This window comes from Scyliorhinus canicula, chromosome 20 (assembly GCF_902713615.1).
Source record: "Scyliorhinus canicula chromosome 20, sScyCan1.1, whole genome shotgun sequence".
NCBI lineage: Eukaryota > Metazoa > Chordata > Chondrichthyes > Carcharhiniformes > Scyliorhinidae > Scyliorhinus > Scyliorhinus canicula.
Window position 1 is genome coordinate 37165004 of NC_052165.1, and position 27754 is coordinate 37192757.

The following is a 27754-nucleotide window of genomic DNA, read 5'->3' on the forward strand; positions in this document are numbered from 1 at the left end:
ATATATTGCTGTGTCGTGTCAGTTCAGCGAACGTCCAGTTAATTCAGCAATCGGGGGGTCATTTTTCAAGATGGTCATTCTGATAGGTGCCTTGCCCATAGTTTTCCACGTATTGGGAGTTGTTTGTGGACGGTACGGGCGAGTGATCGATCAACAAGCTCCGAGGGCAGCTGCATAAACTCCCACCGTTTCCCCCTATTCATACAGCACAATTCAAGTGTATACTAATGTGCCGTTAATCCTTCATTGGGGCTGTTTGCTCAATACTACACAGACTTCTACTTGTAAATTGCAAAACTGTTTCCACCGAGGGCCAGTAAACGTTTAAGGTAATTGGCAACAGAACCAAGACGGAGGAGGCTGATGCAGTGAATTGTTACAATTTGGAAAACACTTCCTATAACAGCAGATCCAATAGTAACTTTCAAAAAGGAACTTTATACAATTTGCAGGGCTGTGGGGAAAGAGCACGGGAGCAGGACTAATTGGTTAGGGCTTTCAAAGAGTGGACAGAGGCACGAGGGGCTGAATGGCCGCCTTCTGTTCCCCTTTCAGACGCCAGACTGACCTTTTGTCTGCTTCCAGCATTTTATCATAGAATCATAGATTTTCATAGAATTTACAGTGCAGAAGGAGGCCATTCAGCCCATCGAGTCTGCACTGGCCCTTGGAAAGAGCACCCTACCTAAGCCCACATCTCCATCCTATTCCCACACCTCCACCCTATCCCCGTAACCCCACCTTACCATTTTTGGACACTAAGGGCAACTTAGCATAGCCAATCCACCCAACCTGCACATTCTTGGACCGTGAACGGAAACTGGAGCACCCAGAGGAAACCCAGGCAAACATGGATTGGTTTTAAACATTTACAGAATTGAATTGTAATGTATAACCTTACTGATTGACTGAAAATATTAAATAAAGACAGTTTCTGGTTTTTATTTCTTCTTGCTTCTGTTTTGCCATTAATTTTCTTTCATGATTTGTTTTTTGACATCACAATTTAGATTATCACAGCAAGTCGTTGAATTCTAAGCCATTCCTGAATTCGATGACTGGTGAGCCAGTCATGGTGTTGTCAGAATGGGAAATGATGCCCAAATGCTACTTGGTGTGCTGGCTAATAGACAGGAGTGTACGGCATTGACGGAAAGAAGCTGTAAAGGATTTGTCTGCAACTGGAAGAGAAAAGGCAAGTTAATATTTGGAAGAAACCTAAAGTTTGCACCAGGATTCCAATCTTGTGTTTCTCTGTGGTTGGAAGCTTTTGGAAAACCCGTAGGCTTTTCAATCTCTCAAACCTGCTCTGTCATCCGGTTAGATCTTGGCGAATCCACCATTGGAGGCGATGATAGCATTGTGGAAATCGCCATAGGCCAGTACACCAGAGAACCAAGTAGATACACTTGGGACAAGGGTTCATATCTCAACATGGCTGACGATGGAATGTAAATTCAACAATTTTTAAAAATATTTGGAACTAATAGCTATAGCCTCAGGAATGGTGACCATGAAACTATCATTGATTGTGGTACAAACCCATCAGGTTCATTAGTGTCCTTTTAAGAAGGAAATCTATTGTCCTTACTTGGTCTGACCTACACCTGACTCCAGACCCACAGCGAGATGGTTGACTCTTAATTGCTTTTGAGGGCAAATTAGTGATAGGCAACAAATTCTGGCCTGGCCAACGATGTCCGCATCCCATGTAGGAAGAGTTTTTTAAAAAAAATCTGCCTTTGCTCTTTATCCCTTGACACTCTCATCCAACACAAAGCTACCGATTTTGGTTCTGAAAGCTCCAATCATACCCAAACACCCACAGCCTTTTGTGATTTCTCCCATTGACGTGGATTTCCAATTTACTGCTTTTGTTCCAGATTTCCAGTCTTTATAGTATTGCTTTGTATTTTGGGATGCATCCTAATGGTGCATCAGCAGGTAAAGTCCGAAGGTGGAGTAACAATATTCTGTAGATCAGAGGAAGATGATGATGAGCCAACAAGCAACTTATTTTGCTTTTGATCTGAATGGACTGTGTACAATATGACTTAAAAATTCCAAATTTTAACTAGAAAAATGGGTTAGGAATGTCATAAGCTCGACTTAAAAGTGTCTTAAATGCATGCTTTGTAAACCCTCTATCAAACAATAAGCAGTTAATTCAATAGGATCAACATTTAATATCAACATCAGATTGATTCTGCTACCAGACGTAATTGCAGTTAGCCCTTCAGTCTGGTCAAGTTATTTAAATACTGCAGGTATGAAAGTGGACTGAGGAGTACCAATTTTCCAAACCAAACTTGCAGAGAATCAGATACCTAACTACAAATTCGGGCTTGGAAAATCTGTCCAAACAATTATATCAGGAGGTGACTTCTTTTACTGGCCAGAGATTACATTTCAATATAGTTCCTAACAGTATTTATTCCAAACTAACACATTTGACTTTCTGCCAATACTTTTCTGCTATTACTAGATTATTAATTGTCCCTTTGTTTTTTTTTTGGTTCAGAAGATGTACAACTAGGAATCATCTCAAACTGCAAGTGCTAGACCAGCAAGACTTGCATTTTTTTTAGCTCTCTCTCTCTCTGAACTGATTTGGAGAGTAGGGTCTTCTTTGTTTAAATCACAATCCCAGTAAGGAGCCTAAAACACATCAAGAGCTCAAGTGGGATGGGAGGTTTGATTCCATTGCCGTCGAGTCGGAGGTATCGGAGGCGAGGCTGTTGATCCACTGAAAGCACCAGGTCAATCATGTTGACAGGTATGGGACAGACTTGAGCTCCATTAATTTCTGTGGGTTGAAAGCAACACAGCTGTGGGTTAATTTTGTGTTCAGGAGAAAAACTAAGTAATCACTGAATTTATTTTCATTTTTGCCCTCTGCTTTCTGAGATGCTGAGAGATTGAAATATTTCAGCAGACCCAAGAAATGGGGGAGCAATTCGTTCCAACATCTGAATACGTAGGCCCATGATATTGGGCCTTGGACCTCATTCTATGGAGGAACAAGAAGTCCCCAGCAATAAAATAATGAGGAACTCATTTCTGCCCACCACATTGGAGGCATAAGAGGACATTTTGCACCCACAAAACATGGATCAATTTCTAGCGATGATGCTCTCACGATGAGGAAGCCCATAGTGATGAGGAAGAGCTACAAAGCTTGTCTCATCATGAAGCCATTGTCATAAAACCCCATCTGGCTCATTAATTTTCCTTTAGGGAAGGGAAACTTTTCTCTGACCTGGCCTAGATGTGACTCCACATCTACAGAAATGTTGACCCTGAACTGCCCTCTGACACCCACATCCATTGAAAGAATATCTTTGAAAAACACACCCTTTTCTGAAGCTTTTTAGGTGCTATTTGCCTATTGCACTTTGACTTAATCTCGCTAAATTTTGGAGATTTGGGTAACCTTGCAGGCATTCCCTACGCAGGCTCCTCACGAGGAAGGCACTTGTGGTCTGTGCTGCACATGCTTAGCGCTGCGTAAGCCTCAGGACCTGATAATACAATACTTGACTGTCGATCAGATCCAAGCAATGGGACAGGGACAGCTTGTATGTAGGAGAAGGTTAAAACCTCAATTTTAACCTCATTCTCCTGGCAGGAGTAAGCTGGCTGGGGATGGTGGGATGGGGAGTTTAAGATGGCATTTGGGTTCATTTTGCATCACTCTTGAACCATTTATGCCACATGCAATTTTAACTGCTGAGTGAAAGCTGCACACGACATTTCTTTGTTGGGAGAGGGGGAGAGGGGTGGGGGGGGTGGTTTACTGTGAGAGGGTTGGTAGTGGTGGTGGTACTGTGGATGGGTGCTACTTAGAGAGGCAATGTTGTGGCGAGATTATTGTGATGGTCCACGACTTTAACTCTGGTTCAACAAAGGCTGCGCAGGCCCCGGTCTGATCTCAATCTTTCCCAGTTCCCGCTCCCTACCTGGAGATCCGGACAGAACTCTGACGATTTTGGCCTACCGTGTCTGCGGTTACTACCCTATGTTAAAATTGAGGCTATGGTAGGGCAGCATGGTGGCACAGTGGTTAGCACTGCTGCCTCACGGCACCAAGGTCCCAGGTTTGATCCCGGCTCTGGGTCACTGACCATGTGGAGTTTGCACATTCTCCCTGTGTTTGCGTAGGTTTCGCCCCCCCCCCCCCCCCCCCCCCCCCCCCAACAATCCAACAATGTGCAGGGTAAGTGGATTGACCACAATAAATTGTCACTGAATTGGAAAAATTGAATTGGATACTCTATATTTAAAAAAAAAATTGGGCTTATAGTGAGAGGTCACACAACAGAGGCAAACAGACCAACAAAATGGATGACCGCTAAAATTATGCAATTGAATGCATTTCATGCGCCATTAATTAAAGCTCGCAATCCATTTTTAATAGTGCAGAAATGAAAGGCAGCCTGTTGCTAGGTTTACCCAGTTAAAACCTCAACACATTTTCGTTTGTATGAAGTATGATGGCTAGAAGAATGATTTTCCATAGAGCAGCGAGTTAAATAATAATCAGATTGGGAAATGTAGGGTAATGCACATAAATCACTTCAACGGTTCTTTGCCGAAAGGCACGGTGACAACCTCCAGCATGGGTAGGGCAAGGAGGCAGACTCTAAATTCACCCCAGCTGGAACAGGGATCGAACCCTGTGCGTTGGTTCCAATCTGATACACACCAGCTGATGAACCAACTGAGTCGATCTCTATGGCATGTTCCCTTCAATCGGTACACTACTGCAGGAACTCTGAATTTTAAAAATTAATTCATGGGATTAAGTCGATGGCTAGGCCAACATTTATTGTCCATCCCAAAGGAGAAGAAGGTGGTGAGCTGCTTTCTTGAACTGCTGTCGTCCATGTGGTGTAGGTGCATGTACAGTGAAGGAACGATGATATAATTCCAAGTCAGGATGGTGAGTGGGTTGGAGGGGAATCTTCTGGTGATGGAGTTACAATGCATCTGCTGTCCTTGTCCTTCTAGATGGTAGCAGGTATGTGTTTGGAAGGTGCTGTCTAAGGTGAGTTCCTAGTTCCTGCAGTGTTTCTTGTAGATGGTGCATACTGCTGTTACTGTGTTTTGGTGGTGGAGGGAGTGAATGTTCCTGGAAGGGCTGCCAATCAAGTGGCTACTTTGTCCTAAATGGTTAAGTCTTCAATGCTGTTGGAGCTGCACTCATCCAGGCAAGTAGAGGGTATTCGATCACACTCATGACTTATGCCTTGTGGATGGTGGACAGGCTTTGGGGAGTCAAGAGGTGGGCCACTCACTGTCGGATTCCCAGTCTCTGACCTGCTCTTGTAACCACAGTGTTTATATGGTTGTTCTAGTTCAGTTTCTGATCCCGAGTGTAGAAACAAGAGGAAGACTTTCACAATGCAGAACGATTTCTGCAGCTGAGGGAGCACGGCAGCACAGTGGTTAATACTATGGCTTCACAGTGCCAGGGTTCCAGGTTCGATTCCCGGTTTGGGTCACTGTCTGTGCAGAGTCTGCATGTTCTCCCCGTATCTGCGTGGGTTTCCTCCGGCTGCTCTGGTTTCCTCCCACAACTCCCAAAAGACGTGCTATTAGGTAATTTGGACATTCTGAATTCTCCCTCTATTACCCAAACAGGTGCCGGAATTTGGAGACTAGGGGTTTTTCACAGTCACTTCATTGCAGTGTTAATGTATGTCTACTTGTGACAATAAAGATTATTTTTTAAAAAAGGATTTCTGGAATGTACTGATCACACATTGAAGAGCTCCCTACATGCCCTCAGTCAATAGATGATCATGATCCATAGGAACACAGGAGCAAGAGTAGGCCATTCAGCCCATCGGGCCTGCTCTGCCATTCGATACGATTGTGGCTGATCATCCACTTCAATGTCCTTTTCCCACACTGTCGGTAGCATAGTGCTTAGCATCGTTTCTTCATAGCGCCAGGGACCCGGGATCTATTCTCGGTTTGGGTTACTATCTGTGCAGAGTCTGCACTTTCTCCCTGTGTCTGTGTGGGTTTCTTCCGGGTGCTCAGGTTTCCCCCCACAGGTCGAGAAAGACATGCGTGTTCGGTGAATTAGACATTCTGAATTCTCCCTCTGTGTATCTGAACAAGCGGCAGAGTATGGTAACTAAGGGATTTTCACAGTAACTTCATTGCAGTGTTAATGTAAGCCGACTTGTGACATTAATAAATATTATTATTATTCCAGCCACTATTCAATAGTGAAGTTGTGGTTGCTCATTCGTCTGTCCCCCACCAGCTTAGTTGGTAAATGGCAGCCGGCAGCCAATTTCTCAGACCAATGTAGAACTTTTTGTGCCTGTTTGTTTTAAATGTTACGTGTACATTCTGACACATTAGTGCAGTTACTAAGGAAGTGCTGCAATTTTGGAGTTCTAACTTTCAGAAGTGACGTTAAACCAAGTGGACCCCAAAGATCCCAACGCAGTATTTCGAGGAAGAGGACTTCTTTCTGTGCTCCAACTCTCTTCCCGCACCCAGTGATGCAGATTTTTGTTGCTTCCATAGCTAGTAATCCCTGAACAGGTCGCCGGGAACTTACAGCTTGAGGGGAGCCACTCAACATCAAGCATGGCTGACCAGGAGCCTCTCCCCCTCTTACCATTGGCATGTTGGAAGGATTTGCAGCTTGACACACACAACCTGTTTGGTCGCATTATGAACGCATTTTTCTTGGCCATCCAGTCCTGGGGTGGGACTCGAAGCTGGAGCTTCTGGCTCAGTGGTGCTACCCACTATGCCACAAGACCTCTTCTTTCTATGTACTGACCACTAATTATTCCTCAGTCAGCATTACTTAACAAAAAAAGATAATCTGTTCATGACCTTATTGGTCTTTGTGAGAGATTCCTGTACACACATTGGCTGCACTGTTTCCTGAGTTATAACAACGTCTGGGCTTCAATTGGATGTAAAGTACTTTGGGTCATCCTGAGGTCAAGAAAGTCACTATATAAATGCAAATTGGTTTGTTTAGAACTCAGATCTTCAGACTCTGTCCTTCAAGGACCATAGGCATAAAGATTTACCAGTGCTAGCAAAATAGATAATACTCCAGGGCCAGGTATGATGACCAAGAAAGTCTCAAAGGAAGTGGGACAGAAATGAATGAATGTTTAAATAACATAATGTTGGGCCAGTAACATTAGGAAGTGATGATCAAACAGTTTATAGAAGTCAAATGGATGGTTATTGAGAAAGCTTTAGCAGGTTAAAGAACAGTCGACATGAATGGCACAATGTCCTGTTTAATCTAGACTTCAAAGTATTCAAAGGAAATAATTGATAATGGTGTGCAAGGAAAATTAAATTAGATTATATACTTGGAACTGTAGGCTGCTTTTCACAAGGCTTCACTGCAATGATTACAGTAACTTTATAACATATGGTGCAGGTTTCAAAGTTGTCTGGAAACATGAAGTCGGGGATAGTGAAAAACTCTAATTCAGAAGTAAAAAATGAAGTCAGGTGGAATTCTTCAAGCTAACAGATAATACATTTGCGGAATGAGCTACCAAGAAGGACTATTGGTTCAACTGGTATAATTTTATGATTTATGAATGGAAATTCCTGTAGTGTCTACTGATTTCCACATCCAAATTCTGATGATTTCGTACAGGAGTGGAGGCTGGGCCATTGAATATGTTCAAGGCTGAGTTAGATATAGTTTTGATCTGCAAGGGTTATGGGGCAGATAAGAAGGTAGAATTGATGCTCTGATCAGTCAGGTCAGCCATAATGTTATTGAATGGCACAGCAGGCTCGATGGGCTGAATGGCCTACTCCTGCTCCTATTCCTTATGTTCGTGAGTTCACTCCCAGTAGACAAAGTTCTGCCCCAGAATTGCAACTTCATAACATATGCCCTACAATATCATTGATTACCAGAGTCAACAATTTGGCGATCTATTACTTCAAGTACCATAAAACTATGGGCATGCATTGCAACAGGGGCAACATTGGCGAATAGCCCATATGTGTCATATCTGGTCATTTCCAAATCTCATTACTGTGGCTTGCCCAGTTTGTGAATAATGCTTGAAATGCACTTACTCTTGTTCTCAAAACAATAATAACTTGTTACTTACTTTTGATTTGATTGTGGTCAAGGTACAAGTGTTCAAGACTAAAATGGATGGGTGGGACAGCGGTGAGTTGGTTGTGAGACAGTTGCAAGTCTATTATGGACGACTCATTAAAAACAGTTTCAGGAATTCCAGTGTCAGAAATCTCATTATGGTTCAGTCTGATAGAGCTCAGCATGGGCAGACCGCTGAAGTAGTTCTGTGGGATTGTCTTGATGGCGTTGTTGTCCAAGAAGAGTTGTAGGGTCGAAGCGGGCAGTTTCCTGGGCATTTCCTTCAAGCCATTTTTGGCCAAATTGAGCTGCATCAGAGTCTTCAGTCCTCGAAAAGTGTTCACCTCAATGGCAAAGTCCCTCAGATTGTTCCCCTGTAGGTCGAGGACCATCAACCTCTCCAGGTTGGTGAAGGCTCCCTCGGGAATGCTGGAAATCTTGTTCCTGGCTAGGCGCAGGTGCTCCAGCTTGCTCGGCAGGGGTGCAGGCACTTCCTCAAGATTATTATCTTCGAGGTAGAGGTAGAGCAGGTTTTCCATCTTCTGAAAAAGATTCTTCTCGATGTTGCTGCTTGTGATCTTGTTCTTATTTAAGTTTATCCAACTCAAATGTGTTTTGTTCTTGAAGGACTTCTCTGAAAGTGCTTCAATGAGATTGTTCTGAACGTACGCATACAAGACCCTTGATGGCACTTTGGGCATCTCTCGGAGGTTTTGACTGTCACAGTACAGGGCATTAGAAAGGTTAGGAGGGCACCGACACACTTTTGGGCATTCATAAAAATATTCCATACGCTCTATATAGTTTGACATGTCCTGACACCAAACGCCACTGCTGAGGAATAAAGCAACTAGAACGGGCTGAACCACAACTTTCATGTTCGCAGCTACCCTGGGGAAACAAAAAGAGTGGTCAAAAAAAACAATTGTTTCTTCACACTTTTTGTTCAGCATAACTCTACATCAGGGACGAAATTCTCTGCAGACCGTCGTAACGCCGATTTCCGGCGAGCAAAATTGGTGTAGATGACTCCGGCGTGGGGGCCTTCTTTTAGGCGGCTATTCTCCGTTCCCGGAGGGGCCAGCAGCGGACTGACGTGATACGCGTCAGTTTCACCAGCTGCGGAAGTGGTGAGACCCGGCGTTTTTTGGGGGGGGGGGGGAGGAGGAGGAGAGAGACTGACCCGGCGTTTGGGGGGGGGGGGGGGAGGAGGAGAGAGACAGACCGCCATTTTGGGGGGGGGGAGGAGGAGAGAGACAGACTGGCATTTTGGGGGGGGGGGGGGGGAAGAGAGAGAGAGAGACAGACCGGCATTGGGGGGGGGGGGGGGGGGAGGAGAGAGACAGACCGGCATTTTGGGGGGGGGGGGGGGGGGGGAGGAGGAGAGAGACAGACCGGCATTTGGGGGGGGGGGGGAGAGAGAGAGAGACAGACCGGCATTGGGGGGGGGGGGGGGGGGGGGAGGAGGAGGAGAGAGACAGACCGGCATTTTTGGGGGGGGGGGAGGAGGAGAGAGACAGACCGGCATTTTGGGGGGGGGGGGGAGAGAGAGAGAGACAGACCGGCATTTTGGGGGGGGGGGGGGGGGGAAGGAGGAGAGAGACAGACTGGCATTTTGGGTGGGGGGGGAGAGAGAGAGACAGACCGGCATTGGGGGGGGGGGGGGGGGGAGGAGGAGGAGAGAGACAGACCGGCATTTTGGGGGGGGGGGGGGAGGAGGAGAGAGACAGACCGGCATTTTGGGGGGGGGGGGGAGAGAGAGAGAGACAGACCGGCATTTTGGGGGGGGAGGAGGAGAGAGACAGACTGGCATTTTGGGGGGGGGGGGAGGAGGAGAGAGACAGACCGGCATTTGGGGGGGGGGGGGGAGGAGAGAGACAGACCCGGCATTTGGGGGGGGGGAGGAGAGAGACAGACCCGGCATTTGGGGGGGGGGGGAGAGAGACAGACCCGGCATTTGGGGGGGGGGGGGAGAGAGAGACAGACCGGCATTTGGGGGGGGGGGGGGGGAGGGAGAGAGACAGACCGGCATTGGGGGGGGAGGAGGAGGAGAGAGACAGACCGGCATTTGGGGGGGGGAGGAGGAGGAGACAGACAGACCCGGCGTTGGGGGGTTTGTGGCGTTGAGTTGAGAGGGGGGGGGGGGTTGCGGCGTGGCGTTGAGTTGAGGGGGGGGGTTTGCGGCATTGAGTTGAGAGGGGGGGGTTGCGGTGTTGAGTTGAGAGAGGGGGCGGCGTTGGAGGGGGGGCGGCGTTGGAGGGGGTAGGGGTGGTGAAGGGGGGAGGGGTGGTGAGGGGGGGGTTGGGGTAGGGGCAGCAGCGTGCAGAGGAGGGGGGCGACGGATGCCCGGGGCCAACGCACCGTCGCCCCCCCTCTGCACGCAGCTGCGCCTACCCCAACCCCCTCCCCTCACCACCCCTACCCCCTTCACCACCCCTACCCCCCTCCAACGCCGCACCCCCCCCACTAACGCCGCACCCCCCCCCCACTAACGGAGGAAGGAAGGGGGGGAGGAGGAAGGAGGGGGGGGGAAGGAAGGGGGGAGGAGGAAGGAAGGGGGGGAGGAGGAAGGAAGGTGGGGAGGAGGAAGGAAGGGGGGGAGGAGGAGAGAGGGAGGGGTGTGGGTACCGGCCTTCAGAGGGAGGGGGGGTGTGGGTACCGGCGTTCAGAGGGAGGGGGACGGGGTGTGGGTACCGGCGTTGAGAGGGGGGGACCCGGCGTTGAGAGGGGGGGGTCACGGCGATGAGGGGGGGTTGCGGCGTTGAGGGTGGGGGGTTGCGGCGTTGTGAGAGATGGGGGTGGCGTTGGAGGGGGGTAGGGGTGGTGGGGAGGGGGGGTAGGGGTGGTGGGGGGGTAGGGGTGGTGGGGAGGGGGGTAGGGGCGTTGGAGGGAAGTAGGGGTGGTGAGGGGGGGTGGTTGGGGTAGGGGGCAGCGGCGTACAGAGGGGGGGGCGATGGTGCGTTGGCCCCGGGCATCCGTCGCCCCCCTCTCTGCACGCCGCTGCCCCCAAACCCCCCCCCATGCCGCAACCCCCCCCGATGCCGCAAACCCCCCCTGATGCCAAAACCCCCCCGATGCCGCAACCCCCCCGATGCCGCAACCCCCCCCCGATGCCGCAACCCCCCCCCGATGCCGCAACCCCCCCCCCCGATGCCGCAACCCACCCCCCCCCCCCCCCCCCCCCCAACACTGAACGGCGTCAACCATCATCAATGGTTGACGCCGTTTTAAAGCTACTGTGATTTTCGCCGACGTGACCCGTGGCCACGTCGGCGGGACTTCGGCCCATCCGGGCCGGAGATTTGTGGAAACAAAAATATAATGAAATCCCGCCGGCGCCAGCTGTTTTCAGAGGCTGCCGGCGGGATTTGCACAGCGCCGGTTTTTGGCCGGTCAGAGAATTAAAAACCCTGCGGGAGCGGGATTAACGCCGCTGCTGGCCGATTCTCCGACCCTGCGTGGGGTCGGAGAATTTCGCCCCAGATGAGGAATTTTATAAACGTGGTGGGTCAATTCTGCCCCACACATCATGGTGGCTGGAGTGTTATGATTAAAACCATTATATTCCACAACGATCACGTTTCTATAAGGGTGCTCACAAGGGCCCATTTTACAAGTTCGCGCTGCCACCTGTAAGTTCTGCCGTGTATAAATGTGGGAGGAAACCCGAGCACCTGGAGGAAACCCAAGCAGATACAGGGAGAACGTGCAGACTCCGCACAGACAGTGACCAAGCCGGGAATCGAACCTGGGACACTAGCGCCGTGAACGAACAATGCCAACCACTGTGCCACCGTGCTGCCCGAATCGTGACCATTTCTATGAAAATACAACACGATGGCGTTTGTGGAAATTGCTTTTATGGATAGATGCATAAAAATTTATATACCTAATTCTTACAGAATGTATTTTAAATATCCACATTTCACTTGTCACCTATCCACACTTTGGACTGTGGGAGGAAATTGGTGCACTTGGAAGAAACCCAGAATGTGCAGACTCCACACAGTGACCAAATGCAGAATTGAACCTGGGCCCCTGGTGCTGTGAGGCACCTAACCGTGCATTGTTGCAATATTTAATATTGCAATGTTATTAAGAATGAAAGTGTTGAGGGCAGCACGGTGGCGCAGTGGGTTAGCCCTGCTGCCTCACGGCACCGAGGTCCAAGGTTCGATCCCGGCTCTGGGTCACTGTCCGTGTGGAGTTTGCACATTCTCCCCGTGTTTGCATGGGTTTCGCCCCCCACAACCCAAAAATATGCAAGCTAGGTGGATTGGCCACACTAAATTAGCCCTTAATTGGAAAAAATGAATTGGGTATTCTAAATTTTTTTAAAGAATGAAAGTGTTAACTTTGGTTCAGTAATAGCACCCGAGCCTTTGAGTGAGATGGCGGTACATTCAAGCCACTCCAGGAGAGTTGTGCATGTGATCAAGGTTAATGCTTCAGTACAGGACTGTCTGTTCAAGTGGATATAAGAGAGTTCAATGGCACTATTTGAAGTGCAGGGGGGAATTCTCCCAGTCTCCTGGCTAATATCAATCTCTCAACAGCAACTGCCATGAAACAGATGAGGTTGAAATTGATTGATATCTATAAAAGTTCAGGAGTTACTGAGGAAGTGCTGCAAATCCAAAAGAGGTCGACCACGAAAGTAAAGGCCTCAACACGGCTGACATCTCCAAAGTCCCAAACAGGATGACTGTTCTAGCCTGTCCCAGTCCGAGCCAGCTTTGATAAGTTGATTTCTACGAGCCCAGGGTTAGTGCATGCATATGTGAATGCATGGAGTACAATGAATGAGATTGGGGAGTTACAGATTGCCTTGCAGAAATGTGATGTTGTGGCGATAACTTGGCTCAAGGAAGGACAGGACTGGGTGTCAAATATTCCTGAGTACAGGGTGTTGGGGAAAGATACGAAAGGAAGGAAAGGAGAGGGGTGGCAGTATTGGCTAAGGAGAGCATTGCAGTGCTGGAGAAAGAGGATGTTCCAGAGGATTCAGGGATAGATTCAAAATGACCAGAGCTGAGAAACAAAATGGGTGAAATTCTATTGCTCAGTGTAGTCTGTAGACCACCAGTTGGTGAGAAAGAAGATCAAATCTGTAGGGGAATTACAGAGAGTTTACAGAGTAGTGATAATGGGGGACTTTAATTACTGGGACAGTGGTAGTGTAAAGGGTGGAGAAGGGCAAAAGTTCCCAGATTGTGTTCCGGAAGATTTTCTACAACAGAATGAGTCCAGTCCAACAAGAATAGATGCACTGTTGGACCTGGTTCTTGGAAATGAGGTGGGCCAAGGAAATCAAGGGTCACTGGTGGAACATTTAAGAAACAGTGATCATTGTATCGTAAGATTTAGGATGATGATAGAAAAGGATAATAGGCAATCCAGAGTAAAAATAATTAACTGGGGGAGAGCCAAGTTCAATGGGACAAGAATGGAGCTGGGCTGGTTAAACTGGGGAATGAAAGGTTGGTGGGAAAAACTGTAGCTGGACAATGAGCTACCTTCAAAACAGAAATGATTCCAAAACAGTCAAGATATATTCCCTTAAATCAGGAATGTATGGCAAACAAATGCAGAGCTCCCTGAATGGAAAAGAGATAGAAATTAAGATGAGGAAGAAAAAGTGTGCTTATGACAGTTGTGAGATGGAAAATACAATTGAGAACCAAGAGGAATTCAGAAGGTCCAGAGGAGAAGTGAAAAAGCTGAGTAGAGAAATGAAGAGGGATTATGAGAAAAGGCTGGCAGCCAACACAAAGGGAAATCCCAAAATCTTCCTTAGGCATATAAATAGTAAAGGGGTGGAAAAAAGAGTAGGGCCAATTAAGCACTGATAAGGGAATTTACACATGAAGGAATGGAGCATAGCTGAGGTATTGAATGAATACTTTGTATCCACCTTTACCAAGGAGGTAGATGCTACCCAGGCCATGGTGGCAGACGAGGCAACTTTGTTCCTAGAAGGGTTCGAAATAGATAAGAAGCAAGTGTTAAATAGACTGTCGGTACTTAAAGTTGACGAGGCACCGGGACCAAAGAACAAAGAACAAAGAAAATTACAGCACAGGAACAGGGCCTTCGGCCCTCCCAGCCTGCGCCGATCCAGATCCTTTATCCCTCTGTTCCCTGCCCGTTCATATATCTGTCTAGATGCATCTTAAATGATGCTATCGTGCCCGCCCCAAGCACCTGCGCTGGCAAAGCGTTCCAGGCACCCACCACCCTCTGCGTAAAAAACTTTCCACGCACATCTCGCTCAAACTTTCCCCCCTCACCTTGAAATCGTGACCCCCTGTAATTGACACCCCCACTCTTGGAAAAAGCTTGTTGCTATCCACCCTGTCCATACCTCTCATAATTTTGTAGACCTCAATCAGGTCCTCCCTCAACCTCCGTCTTTCCAACGAAAACAATCCTAATCTACTCACTTTTCTTCATCGCTAGCACCCTCCATACCAGGCAACATCCTGGTGAACCTCCTCTGCACCCTCTCTAAAGCATCCACATCCTTCTGGTAATGTGCCGACCAGAACTGCGCGCAGTATTCCAAATGTGGCCGAACCAAAGTCCTATACAACTGTAACATGACCTGCCAACTCTTGTACTCAATATCCCGTCCGATGAAGGCAAGCATGCTGTATGCCTTCTTGACCACTCTATCGACCTGCATTGCCACCTTTCTGTCTCCTGTTGCCCACCAGTTCTTTATCCATCTAGCTAGTAAACCCTGAACCCCATGCGACTTCACTTTTTCCATCAACCTGCCATGGGAAACTTTATTAAACGCCTTACTGAAGTCCATGTATATGACATCTACAGGCCTTCACTCATCAATTAACTTTGTCACTTCCTCAAAGAATTCTATTAGGTTGTAAGACATGACCTTCCCTGCACAAAACCATGCTGCCTATCACTGATAAGCCTATTTTCTTCCAAATGTGAATAGATCCTATCCCTTAGTATCTTCTCCAACAGTTTGCCTACCACTGACGTCAAGCTCACAGGTCTATAATTCCCTGGATTATCCCTGCTACCCTTCTTAAACAAAGGGACACCATTAGCAATTCTCCAGTCCTCCAGGACCTCACCCGTGCTCAAGGATGCTGCAAAGATATCTGTTAAGGCCCCAGCTATTTTGCCCTTCACTTCCCTCGGTAACCTGGGATAGATTTCATCCGAACCTGGGGACCTGTCCACTTTAATGCCTTTTAGAATATCCAAAACTTCCCCCTTCCTTATGCTGTCTTGACCTAGAGTATTTAAACATCCATCCCTAACCTCAACATCCGTCATGTCCCTATCCTTGGTGAATACTGATGCAAAGTACTCATTAAGAATCTCACCCATTTCCTCTGACTCCACGCATAAATTCTCTCTTTTGTCTTTGAGTGAGCCAATCCTTTCTCTAGTTACCCTCTTGCTCCTTATATACGAATAAAAGGCTTTGGGATTTTCCTTAACCCTGTTAGCCAAAGATATTTTATGACCCCTTTTAGCCCTCTTTATTGTGGGTTTGAGATTTGACCTACTTTCCCGATATTCCTCCAAATCTTCATCAGTTTTAAGTCGCCTAGATCTTATGTATACTTCCTTTTTCATTTTAGCTAGTCTCACAGTTCCACCCGTCATCCATGGTTCCCTAATCTTGCCATTTCTATCCCTCATTTTCACAGGGACATGTCTGTCCTGCACTCTAATCATCCTTTCCTTAAAAGACTCCCACATTTCAAATGTGGATTTACCCTTAAACAGCTGCTCCCAATCCACATTCCCTAGCTGCTGCCGAATTTGTTAGACTTGGCCTTTCCCCAATTTAGCACTCTTCCTTTAGGACCACTCTCGTCTTTGTCCATGAGTATTCTAAAACTTATGGAATTGTGATCATTATTCCCAAAGTAATCACCGACTGAAACTTCAACCACCTGACCGGGATCATTCCCCAATACCAGGTCCAGTATGGCCCCTTCCCGAGTTGGACTATTTACATACTGCTCTAAAAAACTCTCCTGGATGCTCCTTACAAATTCTGCTCCATCTACGCCTCCAACACTACATGAGTCCCATTCAATGTTGGGGAAGTTAAAATCTCCCATCACGACCACCCTATTACTCCTACATTTTTCTATAATCTGTCGACATATTTGAACCTCCACTTCACGCTCGCTTTTGGGAGGCCTGTAGTAAAGTCCCAACAATGTTACTGCACCCTTCCTATTTCTTAGCTCTACCCATTTTGCCTCAGTGCTCGAATCCTCCATCGTGTCCTCCTTAATCACAGTTGTGATATCATCTCTGACCAGTAATGCAACTCCTCCACCCCTTTTACCTCCCTCTGTATCCCTCCTGAAGCATCTATACCCTGGGTATTTAGTTGCCAATCTTACCCTTCCCTCAACCAAGTCTCAGTAATACCAATAACATCATATTCCCAGGTACTAATCCAAGCCCTAAGTTCATCTGCCTTACCTGCTACACTTCTCGCATTAAAACAAATGCACCTCAGACCACCTGTCCCTTTGCATTCATCATCTCTTCCCTGTCTACTCTTCCCCTTAGTCACATTGAGTTTATTATCTAGTACTTTACTGGCTGTAGTTGCTGCCTCTTTACTGACCTTTAACTTCCTAATCTGGTTCCCATCCCCCTGCCACATTAGTTTAAAACCTCCCCAACAGTGTTAGCAAAAGCACCCCCTCGGACATTGGTTCCAGTCCTGCCCAGGTGTAGACCATCCGATTTGTAATGGTCCCACCGTCCCCAGAACCGGTTCCAATGTCCCAAAAATTTGAACCCCTCCCTCCTGCACCATCTCTCAAGCCACGTATTCATTCTGACTATTCTTGATAAGATGCATTCAAGGATTTTGAAGGCAGTGAGAGTGAAAATTGCAGGGGTACTGGCCATAATCTTCCAGCCTTCTCTAGACTCCGGGGAGGTGCCAGAGGACTGGAGAATTGCCAATGTAACGCCTTTGTTCAAAAAATGTTATAAGGATAGCATGAGCAAATCTAGACCAATCAGTTTAACATCAATGTTGAGCAAGCTTCGAGGAACAAGTATTCGGGATAGAATTAGTAGTCTCATGGAAAAAATGATTAGAAAGAGCCAGTGCAGATTTCTAAAAGGGAAATCATATTTAACTAATTTGCTGCAGTTTTTTTGAGGAGGCAACATAACGGGTCGATGAGGGTAATGCTGTTGGTGTGGTATACATGCAGTTTCAAAAGGATTTGATACAATGCCACACAACACATTTGTGAGAATAGTTATACCTCCTGGAATAAAAGGGACAGCAGCAACCTGGATACAAAATTGGCTGAGGAAGAAAAGAGTAACGCTCAACGGATAATTTTCGGGCTGGAGGAAGGTTTTTAGTGATGTTCCCCACTTTGCATTGGGAGCCTTCCTTTTCCTTTTTGAAAACTAAATTTAGAATATCCAATTCGTTTTTCCAATTCAGGGGTAATTTAGCGTGGCCAATTCACCTACCCTGCACTTCATTTTGGGTTGTGGGGGTGAGACCCACGCAGATACGGGGAGAATGTGCAAACTCCACACGGACAGTGACCCGGGGCTGGGATTGAACCTTGGCGCTGTGAGGCAGCATTGCTAACCACTGCACCACCGTGCCGCTCTAATTTTCCTGATGTATATTAATGATCTAGATCTTGGTGCGCAGGGGACAGTGTAGACCTTCAAAAGGGCAGACAAGTGAGTGGAATGGGCAGAGCGGGGGCAGATGAAGTTCAATGCGGAGAGATGTGATGCAATGCATTTTGATAGGAAGGACATAAAGAGACAATATAAAATAAGGTGTGAAATTCTTAAGAGGGTGCAGGAGCAGAGGCACCTTGGTGTATATGTGTATGGATCATTGAAGGTTGCAGAACAGGTGGAGCAGTTAGTAAAGTATATAGTATTCTGGGCTTTATTAATATTCTGCCTGGAAGTGTGGTGGAGGCAGGTTCAATCGAGGCATTCAAGAGGGCATCAGATGATTACTTGAATAGAAACAATGTGCAGGGGTACTTGGAAAAAGCAGGGGAATGGCACAAAGTTATGATGCTCGTTTGGAGAGCCAGTGCAGACACAATGGGCCAAATTGCCTCTCTTGGCACTGTAACAATTCTGTAAGCTGAAATTTAAAGCCAGCCCATTCAGGGGAGGAGCTCAGACACCTATTTGGTCCTGTTTGCTCCAAATAGGCTGTCAAGTGCTTTGGGATGTCCTCAGGCCGTGTAAAGCTTTGGACAAACACAACTTCTTTATTTTTCTTTCTATATTATTGATGCATGTGGGAAGAGCACAGGAAAGCTAGATGGGAGCAGTGTGAAAGTTCAGCAAGCACTGCATCCCAGAGAGAGCCACTGTCATTTGTTACTACTGCCTGTTCTCTATAGTGCAGGCAGTTTTCACTTTGCTCATTTGGAATTCATCCAATGAGCCATGAAGTTTTGAAAATTAAATGAAAATGAAAATCACTTATTGTCACAAGTAGGCTTCAATGAAGTTACTGTGAAAAGCCCCTAGTCGCCACATTCCGGCGCCTGTCCGGGGAGGCTGGTACGGGAATCGAACCGTGCTGCTGGCCTGCTTTAAAACCCAGTGATTTAGCTCAGTGAGCTAAACCAGCCCCGGTTTGATGCCTCCTGTGTGGAGCAGGAGGAAATATCAGGAATGGCTAGGGACAAATACTGAGGGCACTAATGAGAAGTAGCAGAGGCTCAGGCACGGCAAAAAACGGAAACCAAAAGAGACGAGCAAATTACAGCAGTTCTTAATACAAAAACAAATGGAAAATGTTCTGAGAGAAAAAAGCGTCGAAGTCAAAGCACTGGGCATTTGGGGGGTATGCGGGTGTCTAGATGGGTGGCCTGGGTGGGCTCCCAGATGACCAGAGAATCTGAGAATTCAAAGGATACAGGTTGCAGCCAACAGTGGGAGCAGCCAGAATCCTGTAATTCGCAGTAAAGGGATGTATTTAAAAGACAGACTGAAGCTATGGCGATCTGGATCAGGCCACCCTGATCCTGAGGGTGAAACCCCGAATCCACGGACCTGGCACCAAGTCACAATCTGCCAATGCCCCCCGGCCTGGGCAGCCATCAGCCAGAAAGCTTGTCAGTTTTCAATGGTTTTTCAGAGTTTCTTCGCTTCACTCTCTCCCTCCGCAGCTTTGGCGCCCAGTGCACGTTTGTAAATATTCATAGTAATTCGCACCCATGAGAATTCCGCCTGAGAGGAGTTTGAGCATCGTGGAAGGTCGGAGCGTACTGTCTCAAACCTGCTAATCACATTTAAATGTGTGCAAACGCTGGCGCGGGGGGCAAACATTGTTCTCGCCACGAGCGAAATACTGGAACAAAGCACCCGAATCGGCGTTGGGAGCGGACCTCGATTTTGGCCAACCGTCCGATCGTGGTTCGCTTTTGCAGTGTCACGAGGTGGAGAATTTCTCCCCATGACTCCTTAATCAAGTGTATGGTACAGACAAAAATACCAACACCTGGTTTACCATACCCTGGATTCAAGACTGATAGCAGGCACAAGCTGAGAAATAAAAATATACTTGCCAACATGCTACTCCGAAAATTGAAACATCTGGTGAGAATTTCAGTCAGTGAATATGGAAGGAGTTTTCAAAGTGCAGGTTGCGACCTTTGGGTGGGTCGCGGGCAGGTGTTAGGAGGGTCGCAGAGCGATCGGTTGTGGCATTCCCAATCTTAAGCACCCAATCACTGCAACCGGCATTTTTATGGACAATGAAGGCCACTGCCGCCTTTTAAATAAGAAGATATCGAGGTTACATGCAGTCTTGTGGCCAGATGCTGCAGCAGTGATCAGGTTACGTGCCCTGCAAGCATACATGATGTCAAGCGCCCTCTACGTATGTGCTTTTGGTGCCAAATCACGGAGGAGAGCTTGTTCCTTTTTCTCGCTGCTGCCAGCAAGGCAAGCGGACTGTGAAGATTAATAGTTTTCTTACAAGTAAGAGATGGCCCGACACACAAATAGGCAGTGTACCTACTTAACAGGGTCTCACAACTGAATCTGCTAGAGAGAGCTGCTCAGGAGAGTTCAGGGCAGGGCAGAGCAGTGCTAGTGTCAGCTCTGTAAAGAGCTCCAGAGCCTGTGGTTAACAGCCTACAAAGAAAAAACTTAACTTGGGAACGAACATCTCTTGAGGTATGGTTTTGTCAATTGTGCCAGTGCAAATAAGGATGCAAAGCCCATGTGTGTTACATCCAGGGAAGTACTGGCAAATGAGAGAAGTTTCAGATATTGAAAGAGAAGTGGTGAGTGAAAAATTTCTTTTGAGGTTGAGACCCCAGAGTCAATTTTTAACTTACAGCTGACTCCAAATAAAAAGACTAGACTGCTGTACCTGACTTGTGATAGCACATTAAAAACACGCCTTATGTCCATGAAGCTGACAGCATTCTGGAGTAGATTCTCCCAGGAGTGTCCAGTGCTGAGTAAAACAAGCATTTTATTGCTATTGCCCTTCATTGATGTTCTACATGTGACAAGCTGGATTTTCCACTCTCACAAAGTACTGGCTGAAGTCTGCACTGGATATGTGCATTGCCTTCTCCTCCTGTGAACCTGATTGGAGCGAGATGATGAGGACCATGCAAGCTCCATTTTTGCATTAAAGGTAAGCAAACGCGGCATGTGCTGCGACAGTCGGCTGACGTAGGTCGCGAAGGTTGGCCGGTGTTGGTCGCGAAAATCAGCGATTGGCAAAAGTGGGTCCCGTGAAAAAAAATTTGAAAAACACTGAATTATTATATATGGAAGAACTTAATGCTCAAGAGCAACTTAATAAGGACAGGTGCCAGAGGTATATGGATTCAAGCCCCATTTCATCGACTTGAGCCCATCAGACTCAACTAACATCCCAATTGCAATACTGAGGGACTGCTGCACTGTCAGAGGTTCTGGCTGGGATTTTCTAGTCCCCCATGGTGGGATGCACCACGGGGTGTACGGCAGGGTAGCCAAACGTCTGCTGACTTTCGGCAACACCGGAAGATGCCCACAGTAGGAGGGGCCAGGAAATCCCAGCCTCAGCCTTTCATGACGTTAAACTTGCCCTCTCAGGTGCACATGGAAGATTCCGCAACAGTATTTTGCAAAAGGACGGGGACATTCTCCCCAGTATCCTGGCCAACATGCGTCCATCAATAGTTAAAAACAGATCATCTGGTGGCTATCTTGCTGCTGTCTGTGGGATCTTGCTGTGGTGTAATATGGCTTCCTCATTTTCCTACATTACAAAAGTCTCTACGCTTTCGAAGTACTTCCCTGGCTGCAGCTTTGAGGTTGCGTTTTCTCTCCTTCATAGTTTGAAACGGCATCCCATGGGAATTAAAGCGGCTCAGAGGCCTCATCAGGGATTCAATGGACAAGCGAGGTAAGAGGAGGGCATTAAGCGAGGTAAGAGGAGGGCATTAAGTGAGGTAAGAGGAGGACGTTAAGTGAGGTAAGAGGAGGGCACGCAAAGCAAGGGGACGGTGGGTGGTGCCCTGGGCAGGATAGGCCCCTGGTGTCCTTGTAGGACCTGGAGGAGTCTCCTGATCCCACAAAGAAACCTGGTCTGGCTGCTATTTCTGGCAGGTTTTGCCTAACAGTGAAATACATTACCCACAGCTCAGGTTAAAGTGGCAGGCTGGGTCCCAATTATATCATCAGATCTCAATTTGCATATTCAAAGAGGCCCTTGGTTAACTTGGAAGAGCTATCCGCAATGCCTTTAATTTAAAATTTCTAGTTTGGGAAAGGTTTCGGTAAATCCCTTTTAACTGGGATTGTGGGTGGGGAGGTGGTGGGGAGGTGATATTTTAACTTCCCCTGCTGTGTGGGGATAAGGGAGTGTGGGATAATAAAGATAAACGATTGCATCGAGACAGTATAATCCACCATTGGGTTTACAGTCTGACTGATCAAAGACTCTTCTGCATCACTTTATATCCTGAGGGGAACTTCTGTCCTTGATCTTTCAAAAGGAAATCATGTGAAAATGTAGACAATTTATCCATTCAGTATCCTCTGTTCAATCCAGACCATCTGCGCTCGCCAGCAAACCCATAAAATATAATGGAGATTTCAAACTGTCCACTCCCCAATCTCAGAAATTAAAAGAAAACAATGGTGGGAATTCTCCATTTGGGGGCCTAAGAGCGGGATTCTCTCACCCCCTAGCCCCGTGTGTTTCTCAGTGACGCGCCATTCGCTGGCAGCAGGATTCTCTGTTCCCGCTACTTGTCAATGGGATTTCCCATTGAGGCCACCCCATGCCGCCGGGAAACCGGCGGGCAGGCGGTGCTGCCGGAGGGAAAAGAGAATCGGAACGGTCGGAGAATTCCAGGCCAAATGAATATTGTGTGATTCGCACTTCCATTCGGGGTGTTCTTCGGTAAGCAGGTCAGGCATTATAATGGGCCAGCACTCTGCCGGTCTGAATTCAGACCAATTCCTGGCCCAGCCAGAATTGTAACTGGAGTTAGTACTGAAAAGCCTGACAGCTGGAGCTGTTTGTAACTGCTCCACTTACCACACACTCATTGCAGCCACCATGAAGACCTGTCCCTCCTGAGGCTGGGAGTCCGAGGTGGATCCACAACATGCTAGTGTGGAGAGAAGGGACACCCTCTTCCCCAGGGTGGGCCGCAGACTCAAACCTACCTTCCTGAACAGTGCCTGGGAGGAGCTGGAAGAGGCCGTCAGCACTGCCAGCTTCACCAGGAGGAAACCGCTGGTGATACAGAGGGGTGGAGTCACTGGTGAGGCCTATACCCTCAGAGTGACAGAGAACCAGGGAGGGTCCCAAAGGCCATGGTGTAGGTGTCTTCTGGTGGAGATGAGCACTTCTGAGGAGTGCCAATACCTGGTGGGCACCTGATTGAGCCTGGTCATGCTCATCCCATTGATGAAGCAACCAGGGAATGAGGGTGTCCAGGGGGGTGACCTGGGTGGGTTCCCAGATGACCAGAGGCCTTCTGAGCATTCAAATGACACAGCAGGGTGAACAGCCAGGGGCTGTAAGCAGCACCAAAGGGTTATGTTAAATCCACAATGGCAGCAATGAGCCAGGCCACCCCAATCCCGAAGGGGACACCCTGAGTCCAAGGACTTGTCACCAAGTCACTTTCCGCTCGTACCTTCAGCCTGGGCAGCCACCCCCCAGCAAGCCCAACAATTTAAAAGTAATTTTCAGTCTTTGTTTAGCCTCCCACTGCTCCTCAGCAGCCATGGTGCCCAGCCTCCGTTTCTAAATACTTATATTAATTCAAACTCGCGAGACCTCCGCCTAAGAGAGGTTGAGCATTGCGGAGGGGTTGAGCATCGCGGAGGGGTTGAGCATCGCGGAGGGGTTGAGCATCGCGGAGGGGTTGAGCATTGCGGAGGGGTTGAGCATTGCGGAGGGGTTGAGCATCGCGGAGGGGTTGAGCATTGCGGAGGGGTTGAGCATTGCGGAGGGGTTGAGCATCGCGGAGGGGTTGAGCATTGCGGAGGGGTTGAGCATGAAGTATCCAAGCCTTTAATGTATTGAAATCCATGCAAATGACCCTTTTACATGGATCTGCTGCTGCGGGGCGCACACATCGATATCGCCACCAGCAAGGGACCGGAGCATGGCGCCGGAATTGGCACCGGGCACAAAGCTCGATTTTCTGATTATCCGCTATTCCCCGCCCAATCGCAATTTGTGTTTCCGACAAAGTGGGGAATCCAGGGGACTGCCTTTGGCCATTTTTGCTAATACACTGAAAGAAACATATCAATGTTGAAGAAAATGTTATCAATGTTGCAAAGATGCATCAGCAAACCTTTTCTCTGATACCAGGATACTGGGTGGAATTTTACTGTACCTCCCGTCTACGGGATTTCCCAGTCCTGTCGAAGGCAATGGACTTTTGAACGGCTGGTAGAATTTTCCGGCCCAGCCCCCGCCAACGCTGTGGCAGGAATGGAGAATTCCTCCCAATGCGTTCAATATGATCCAACCATAGCGTGCGTTTATAGACTTTAAAATACTGAAACGTGCTGAGAAGTTTAACAGGGGCATTTAACAAATCAAATTCAATACCGAGCCACATAAGGTAATATTAACACAAGCACAGGAAATGCTGGATAATCTTAGATGGTCTGAGAGCATCTGTGGAGAGAGAATGGAGTTAATGTTTCGAGTCTCGATGACTCTTTGTGGCTTTGACAAAGTTGACCGGACTCGAAATATTAGCTCCGTTCCCTCTCCACAGATGCTGCCAAACCTTCTGAGATTGTCCAGTATTTTCTGTTTTTGCTTCAGATTCCAACATCCGCAGTAATTTGCTTTGAGCTAAGGAAATACCAAATCAAGTGACCAAAAGCGTGATTATAGAGGTGTTAAACAGTGTTTTGAAGGTGATAAGAGAGGTGGAAAGGTGGGAAAACGTAGGACGGAATTCACAAATCTGACGGCACATCCACCAATGGCGGAACAATTAAAATGGGGGGTGGTCAGGATCAGATATGAAGGAGCACAAAGATCTCGGGAGGGTTTCAGGGGCTGGCAGAGATTACAGCGATAGGGAGGGGGCGAGCCTAGGGAAGGATTTGAAAATGTGGATGAGAATTTTCAAATGGAGATGTTGCTGGACTAGGAGCTACAACAGGGAACAGGAGAGAAATCATGGTTACCTGGTGCTCTTGTTTACGGGCCCCTTATTCCCCTATCCCCCATCTCCATTAACCGTCCCCCTTAGTTAAGTGGAGCCAGTTGACATGTGCTGCTTCAATGATTCTTTGAACTGGAAAATGTACCAGTTGAAGCAAATTGGATATACTAAGGTGAAAAAAAGGCTGCCTCCTCACGCTCAAGGGTGATTGACTGGAAAGCCTAACCATTGAGTGGGAAGAGGTTGGGAATCCTGGCTATCAAGTGTGGATTTGAGAACACTCGATGTTATGTAGTGTTGGGGACAGAAGAGCTGGAACATTGTATCAGGAAACCATGAGGCAGGATGTGGGAGTAAATCCCTTAACTTACTGCAGAGGCAGACACTTTGCCTTGTTCACCTTGCAATCCACGTCTGAAGAAATCGTCCACCGTGCCTTCTGCCGCTAATACCTAACAAACAGAACTCTCCGAGGCAAGCAAGAAAGAAAGGACTTGGAAACGTGGCATGGTCTACTTGGTCAATAATTACCGTTGCCCTGGTAGCTTCCAAAGCAGCCAATGTGGTGGGTAGACCATTCTGACTGGCAGGCTACTCGGCCAACAATTACTGATGTTCTGGCAGAGTGTTGAAAATATTTGTTTGTGCCTAGGCCCTGATAGGACATGGGTCACTCTGGTCAGTGAGCACAGTGGGATGGATGAACAGGACTTTGTGGTTTAAGATGAGCTCCAAATTTAAGGGGGATACAAAATAGACCAGCTGAGAGAGCACTGGAATATCATGTCTAGAGGTAACAAAGGCATAATACATATTTAATCACCTTGATATAAAAGAAAGTCATCTGGATTGCATTTTCTAAAGAGTAAATTTTCTCCATTACCAACCCAACATCAAAGGAACATATAGTAGCTGCCTGTTGTTACCGCTTATTGGACAGCTAAAAAACAAACAGTAAGTCCTGGCCGATAACCTTCCATTGATTATTGATCCAGGAATACATAGCCGATTCCTTCGGAGATCAAATACCAACCTTACACCTAAATAAACACTTGGAGTTCAGAGATTTTTATTCTCCATATTTATTTTGGTTCTTATTTTGCTTGATTAATGAAGGAGGTAAATGTTTAAGTGAGTCAATTTAATAGGCAAATGCTCCGTGCAGTTAACATATACACTGTAACCATTGCTCTGATCAATTGACTACATGCAAGAAAAAAAAGTTTAGGGCGAGAAAACATGTCAAGGAGGTAATAATCTTCCTCCCAAAATGAGGTTGTCAGCTTAATGGCACAACAGGAAGCCCATTAACTAGAACGACTATGTTGTTCTGTGATTTGTACCACATGTTTTTTTACTGTGGTCACTTGGTTAATATTGAACACATTAAATGCCTGCATCCTTTGTTTTAAGTGCAATGGTCTTCTTGCTGGTGCAAATGTAAACTGTCCGGGACAGACCTGGATGTGCAATGCAGCATCCATCACCAAACACCAGGATACAGGTAAGGAACTGAGGGGAGCAGGAGAAGGATGACACATGAGGAGACAGCACGGAACCTCTGAAGTGATGACAGCTCCCTCGCTGTCCTGTACTGTGATGGTCATCCCGAGATGGTGTAAGGATGACGAGAGACGTTTCTTTGTCACAACTGCATCTCAGACCACACGTGCTGTGCCCAACTGCATAGTCCCCAAGCACGAGCTTAGCGTTCTAACCACCTGGGATGATTTGTAGACCTGACCGACAAGGCAATTATCTGTTAATCCTTATTCGAGAACCACGTTCAAATTGGAACGCAGCAACCAAAAAAAAACACAAACAAAAATAAATAGTTTCATCTGTCTTAGGTATTTTTGATAAATGTAAACTTCCTCAATCAGAACCAATCTACACCATAAAGCTCGAGCCAAGGTTTTCTAGAAAGCAGTGGAGAATTCAACACAGAAGAAACTCCAGCTTGTGAGGAGAGTGTTTTTGTTTTGGATTTAGGAGCTGCTATGAGTTTAGCTCATGGACTAAAGGTTATTCCCTTGCTTATTAGATCTGCTTTCACCTGTGTAAATCAGAGCCAGAGATGATTAATTTCCTCATATTTTCAAGAGTTGAAAAAAACATGGAAAAAAAAACATGCTGATAAAGTATGGACATCAAATTAAAGAAAGTAAATAGTCATTTGAAAATCTGTAATTATTGCTTTTTGAGATTATCCAAACTCAAGTTCATGCATGTAAATAGTCATCTAAGATGGTTCTTCCGCAAAGATAGACAATTGCTTATCAAAGCATTGACTAATTTTGCGACACAAGCTCATAAATATTCTGGAAAAACCTGATTTATGCTTTCAAGAAATGCAGTAAGAGTTTACCTTGGATTCCAGAAGTTCAGCTCAACTCTCCTGTGACTGGCTTTTTCCTCTGTGAGGGCTTGCTCCTGCTACAGGGAATGCTGGATTATCTTAAACAGCTTTCATCCAACCTTGAGTTCCTGAAACAAGGCAGCAACTAAGAGCTGTTCAGGGTCTAGCTTTAACCTCTTGCTCCTACTGCACAGCAGCCCTTAATCTGAAGACACTTTGCACTTCTCTGCAATCTCTCTCGCACAATTGTTTGCCCGTTAGAGATTGGCTGAGCCTGCCTGCTGTGTTTTATTAAGGCAGGCTAATACATATACATCGATAAAGTCCTTTTATTTAACCCTAAAATAGCAGACACCTCCACATCTGAAACCCAGAGGACGGATTAGGAAGCTGAGGAGGGGGGGGGGGGGTTAAGAATTTGTAACAGCTGCTAGTACTGCAGTTAATCTTTTAGAACAAACCATAATTTAAATAATTTTACTTAATGCTGTGGAGCAATGCAAAATGTCACCACTTGAAAAGTATGCAAATTAAAATAGAACCACATGGATTGGTGGTGAAAAAATCTTCAGATCAGCTCATTTTATTCAGTAGTGACAT

At 47.0% G+C, this 27754-nt stretch overlaps 1 protein-coding gene across 2 annotated transcripts; it reads right to left on the reverse strand.

Annotated features, from left to right (window-relative positions):
- Positions 1–742: 742 nt before the first annotated feature.
- kera (keratocan) lies at positions 743–27416 on the reverse strand. Of its 2 annotated transcripts, none has more exons than XM_038781247.1 (3): positions 27164–27416; positions 8127–9002; positions 743–2806 (listed from the first exon to the last, which is right to left on the reverse strand). In XM_038781247.1, exons 2-3 carry the CDS (start codon positions 8992–8994, stop codon positions 2634–2636), a joined length of 1041 nt encoding a protein of 346 aa, XP_038637175.1. In that variant the 5' UTR covers positions 8995–9002; positions 27164–27416; the 3' UTR covers positions 743–2633. The 2 variants fall into 2 exon arrangements, with proteins under 2 accessions (XP_038637175.1, XP_038637174.1); XM_038781246.1 differs by having other exon boundaries at positions 8127–9007.
- Between the last annotated feature and the right edge of the window lie 338 nt (positions 27417–27754).